General features: G+C 32.0%; 1 protein-coding gene across 1 annotated transcript in view; it reads left to right on the top strand.

The window, feature by feature from the left end:
• Positions 1–5180, top strand: part of LOC132892626 (uncharacterized) — a 5924-nt gene extending 744 nt beyond the window's left edge. The window contains exons 2-4 of the mRNA XM_060930922.1: positions 4298–4564; positions 4676–4756; positions 4841–5180. Coding sequence (XP_060786905.1) covers positions 4303–4564; positions 4676–4756; positions 4841–4950 — 453 coding nt within the window. The 5' untranslated portion in view covers positions 4298–4302 and the 3' untranslated portion in view covers positions 4951–5180. The remainder of the gene's footprint in view (positions 1–4297; positions 4565–4675; positions 4757–4840) is intronic.
• Positions 5181–6143: the final 963 nt, after the last annotated feature.

The following is a 6143-nucleotide window of genomic DNA, read 5'->3' as shown; positions in this document are numbered from 1 at the left end:
AATGCCAGCAAGAAACAGATATTAAAATAAACACAATATTTGAAAAGACAACTGCAAAATACCAGAAAACCCCCACAAAAACTATTACAGTCATTCACATTATAATAATGAATTAATTACAATGACAGACTTGTATTTGATTATATATGTACACAATTTATTTTCCTTATTTTCCATCCTTAGAGTATGAAAAACAATCTCTTTAAGTTACTCAATTTTTTAAATTTGTATTTTAATAATGATGTAGCTTTTTAATTGACAAAACAGTTCACTTTAAAAAAAAAAGGACTATAATAAGTAATAGCATAATATGTTTCACTTTAAATACCAAGTTATGCAAGCTAAAAGTGATATACTAATACTAATATAGCATAGCTGATACTATCTTGGTTGTAACTTGGTAATTCAAGTAAGTTTGCTTTTGGGGGGTATTAATGCTGTTTGTTGAGTTATTATTAAAACCTAACTTTGGAAATGCCTATTCTGGACTAAACTACATTCTATAACATCAAAGAAATTTCATATAACTTACAACAGGCTTTATCATAGTATTATCATAGTACAGTATAATCATAGTAATACATTATTGTATAAAGTCTTATATGTGCAGTGTTGACTTTAAAGCAATTAATGTCTTATAAAACCTATGTCCTTCCTGCCCATCTCCCTTAAAGCTCTTTGCTGTGTAATCTTTCAGAAATTATTGCCAGCAGGTCACAGTTTAATTGTATTTGAGCCGGGGTTGCAGCTACTTCTGTGAACTGTTGTTTTTTTGCTGTAACATTATAATCAAGTCTATGTAGCTCAGTAGGGGGAAAAAAAAATCCTGATGCTATTAATTTCAAAATCTATATAAATTGTAAAAATAAACGATAAAAAAGTGCTATAATTCCAGGGCCATAATCAAGATTAATCAAAATTATAGTGTAGATAATATTAACATCAATAATCTTCTGTAATAGCAAATGTCTACAACATCAATTACTTATTTCTGTTCACCATTATGTTATCCTTCCATTCTTCTGTAAAATGCTTTGGCTTCAATTTTGCTGTTTAATTTTATTTTGGTTTACAAGACACCTTAAAGTACCTCTTCAGTTTCCCAAAATAGGATTTTTAAAAAACAACTTTTTTTTCTGAATTTTCCTTTCATTTTTCTTGAACAATTATGTTAAAATGACTTCATATTAAAGAAACACATAGTGTAAGAGGTCCTTTGTAAGAATATACCATTCTAAGTATCTACTTATTGAATCTTAGCTTTTTATCAGCCTCATAATTTTCTATTTCAGAGATCACAGAATTCACAATAATGGAAATTGCTTTCTTGAGTATTGCATTCATGTTTTTCAAATGTGAACTAATTTCATATTAGAGACCAATAGAATACAAATCTTACCATTAATTTGTTGTCTACTTTATCTATTTAATGTACATTATAAAACTGAGAAGTTTGTTGTTTTGTATATTATATTTTCATACACAGAGGACTGGTTTTGTTGAAAAAACATGCACAAAAAACCACCCATTCTATTCTAGGGGAAAATAACATACAGTTAACAGGAAAAATAACACAACTAAATCAAATGAGCAACAGCCTTTTTTCCTCCCAAGTCCTTGGTAGAAATGAATATTTCTGAACTCATAACTATTTATATAAGGCATTTGTGTAAGGCATATATACAAAATATTGAATGCAAGGTACTTAATGCGATATCCTTTCACTATCATAAGTAAGCACAATGTTCAAAATATTCTGGATTAAGATATTAATAATGATTATTCCAAAACTGATGTAAACATCACAAATGCCACTTTCCTCTAAAAACTTTATATATATATATATATATATATATATATATATATATATATATATATATATATATATATATATATATATATATAATTCTATAAAATGCTCTGGCTTCAATTTTGCTGTTTAATTTTATTTTGGTTTACAAGACACCTTAAAGTACCTTTTCAGTTTTCCAAAATAGGATTTTTAAAAAACGACTTTTTTCTGAAGTTTCCTTTCATTTTTCTTGAACAATTATGTTAAAATGACTTTATATTAAGGAAACACATAGTGTAAGAGGTCCTTTGTAAGAATATATGATTCTAAGTATCTACTTATTGAATCTTATCAGCCTCAAAATTTTCTATTTCAGAGATCACAGAATTCACGATAATGGAAATTGCTTTTTTGAGTATTGCATTCATGTTTTTCAAATGCGAACTAATTTCATATTAGAGACCAATAGAATACAATTCTTACCATTCATTCGTTGTCTACCTTATCTACTTTTTTTTCCTGTTAACTGTATGTTATTTTCCCCTAGAATAGAATGGGGTTTTTTTGTGTGCATGTTTTTTCAACAAAACCAGTTCTCTGTGTATGAAAATATAATATACAAAACAACAAACTTCTCAGTATATATCTTTTTGTGCAAGTAGAGTTTTTGTATCATCCATTTCTAAATCATGGCAATCAATCTCAGTAATGAACTCCTGGATCTTTGCCCATCTTAATGAAACGTTAACATTTTCTATTTTTCTAGGTCCTTATCCCATTTGCCCTTATTCAGGTCCTGTACAGACAAATCTGATTGTAAAACAAGTGCCTGATAATTCCACGATGATTTTGTGATTTAAATCAATTCTGTCTTTGCTGTATCTGTATGATTGAATTCACATCTGGCCGGAGTGCATGTAAAGTTGGGCATTTAACAATTAATATCAATGTCAAAAAAAAAAAAGTTTTTGAAGAGTAAGAAAAAAACATTAATAATCCTAAATGTGCATGTGGAAACTTGCAGGTAATGCAGGTAGTGCCAACATGCATTTTATGAACGCAAATCTTTATCAGCACATTTTTCAGTTGAGAAATAGGTGCATATTTCCACAAAAGGCACTGAGACACATTACTTTGAGCTGAAAACAAAGCATGGAAAGCTGTAGATAGGTAAATTTTATTTATTTGGGTAGTTTGCTTTTCAGATTTTGATTAATATCTTTCAGATTTGTGTTTATATGAATGAAGGATTTGCTTATATCAGTCATATTCTGCTATTTCAGCATATTCCATCTGTGTGAGATAGAATATTGTGAGGTTCAATTTTATTTGTATAGTGATTTTAGCAATAGACATTTTAAAAAAGCAACTTCACAGGAATCCAGATTAGATCATTAGATCCTTAAGATCCCATCCCATCCTGATGTCTTACTTGTGTCTTTGGGCAATTAATACAAACAGTTTAACTATCATGGCTTAGGACTACAATTGCTACGATAACTTTAGGACTGCAGTTGTCATGAACAATCTTGCACTCAAGTCTCCATCAGTAAACAGTTGATAATTTCAACAAAATAGACTTCATGTTAAAACTCTAGTGAATTTCCTAGTTACACAATTGCATTTTGTGACCAAATAGGACACTCTTATAGAAGCAAGTTATTTAGAACCATGCTATTTGTTATCACCCAAATGAGGATGGGTTCCTTTTTGAGTCTGGTTCCCCTCAAACTTTCTTCCTCATGTCGTCTCGGAATTTTTCCTTGCCATTCATCACCTCAGACTTGCTCATTAGGAATAAATTTATCAATCCATATGTTTAAAAATAAGCCCTGCGATGATCTGGTGACTTGTCCAGGGTGTACCCCGCCTCTCACCCATAGTCAGCTGGGATAGGCTTCAGCTTGCCTGTGACCCTGTAGGACAGGATAAGCGGCTACAGTTAATGGATGGATGGATGTTTAAAGATGTATATCTAGAATTTATATATTTCTGTAAAGCTGCTTTGTGATAGTGTCCACTGTTAAACGTGCGATACAAGTAAAACTGAATTAAACTGAAAGACAGAGGCAGTGAAAAACTCTGACTTGAAGATAAGAAAGAAACCTTGAAAGGAACCAGACTGAACAAATGGAAACCATCGCCTTCTAGGTGACACCAGATAGTGGGACTTTAAATCATTCCTCTTCCACAACTGTACAGTGTAAAGTCAAACAGCACTAAGTGTATTGAGTTTGAATCCATGTAGCTGAAGCTGATTCATTATGCTCTTGAATCATATATTTTTTAATGTTGTTCAATATTTACATAAATCAGATTTGCTGAGTCGTTTGTGCAACATTCCACCACACAAATCTGAATAAGTGGCATTGATGCATCTTCATTTTGTGTCTGTTTTAACTTTTCATGCCATGCTTTAATTAAGACTTAACACCATATAGATATGTTGACTGCTCTAAGTCACTTATACATATGTGTATATATATATATATTTTTTTTAATTAGATACGATGACTGAGTCTACACCTGTTGTATCAATATTAACTTCAAGTGGCACTGGGTCAAGCTGGAGAACATGTCTGGCTGCAGGCTTCTTTCCAAAGCAGGGCAAGTTATCTCTAAACTTAAATAACCCCGAAGAAACTCAGAACTACAGTTTTACCAATGCTGTGCTGTCCAAGACAGATAAGACCTATTACTATGCTGCATTTTCCCAAAAGGAAATTAAAACATGCAAAATGAACGACACTGTTGAGAAATATGAAGGAAAACGTAAGTATTCATTATACTTGATTGTTTTTTTCCACATAAAATAGCTCTAAGATAAATCTATATGATTATATCCATTTTCATGAAAATATTCGTGGAAATTTTTTTTTACAGCAACAGCACCCCCCCAAACATGTGACACAAACAGCATTACCATTGCCAGTCAGACCAATCAGACCATATTAAATATTTCTGGTGAGTACATTTTATGTATATGATGACTCTAAAGGCCATGCCTGAATGTTTTGCTTTATTCTATGTTTTTATTTTCTTTTTCAGGTGATCCTAAGGGGAACACCATGCTATTGGTTGTGACTGGTCTCAGACTCCTGTTGGCTAAAGCAGTTGGTTTAAATATAATGGTGACAATTAAAGCAATTCTTTTCTAAAGTGAGACAAGTTCAGAACCTTCCCTTCAACCTCTTGCCTAATCTAAGTATGTGGATATACAACTAGGCAGCAAAACCTCCAGGGAATTAACTTTTATACTGTTTATATAAGTCTAGATGGACAGAAATGAAAGCTGTAGGCACTTAATTTCATAGGAGTTTATAAGTGTTCTTTGACGTTTCCTATTAAAATTACTTTTTTTAAATTAAAAATGTTTTTGGAAAGCACATTTTTTATGTTCGAATTATTTGGTTTTCTGCATACATTTCTTCCTATGTTTTTAAAATGTAAGTATTTCATGTTGGTCCAATTAATATTCCTATATTTGTAAAGTTTTATAAAAAGCAGATATTTGAACAAGTATTTCAAGCAGTTTCTATGATATTTTTTGTATGATATTTAATTTCAATCTTCTTCACTTCAACTATTCTATTTGCAATATATATCTTAAATACATGGACATGATTATGTCGTCTATGTGAAACAGAGTGTGCATATAGGGTTAAATGTTAAAAAGAAATAGTGCAACATTAAAATATGGCCTGCAGACAGACAGTTTTGCAACTTGTTGCATTAACCACAGGTTTAACAGCACATAACTCTGCAAGGCACAGTGTAAACCTCACTCTCAGATAACAATCTACCACACATTTCAGTTACTAGGTGATGCTGTGTTTCATCATTATTCACAATTCTCGAGTGAGCAATGAAGAAACAAGCAATAGCAGGTTTATGTTTAATTCAATGCTCATTCTTTAGCTTCAGTTAGAGCAACAATATATTGCTGCAATCTAAAAATCTTCCATTAAGTCACACAGTTGTTTTGTATTTCTGGATGCTTTTAATGATATAGAGCTAGCAAAATACAGGGTGTTTCAAAAAATTTGATATCATTTCACAATCTAATAACTTTGTCAATTCTCATTCAGTTGACCTCAAATTTTAACAGCATGTGTGGAAACAGGTCAAAATGTTATCTCATCTCATTATCTCTAGCCGCTTTATCCTTCTACAGGGTCGCAGGCAAGCTGGAGCCTATCCCAGCTGACTACGGGCGAAAGGCGGGGTACACCCTGGACAAGTCGCCAGGTCACCACAGGGCTGACACATAGACACAGACAACCATTCACACCCACATTCACACCTACGGTCAATTTAGAGTCACCAGTTAACCTAACCTGCATGTCTTTGG

This window comes from Neoarius graeffei, chromosome 1, assembly GCF_027579695.1.
Source record: "Neoarius graeffei isolate fNeoGra1 chromosome 1, fNeoGra1.pri, whole genome shotgun sequence".
NCBI classification, from domain to species: Eukaryota; Metazoa; Chordata; class Actinopteri; order Siluriformes; family Ariidae; genus Neoarius; species Neoarius graeffei.
The sequence above is the reverse complement of the archived record's forward strand: the minus strand, read 5'-3'. Positions and strand labels throughout refer to the sequence as shown.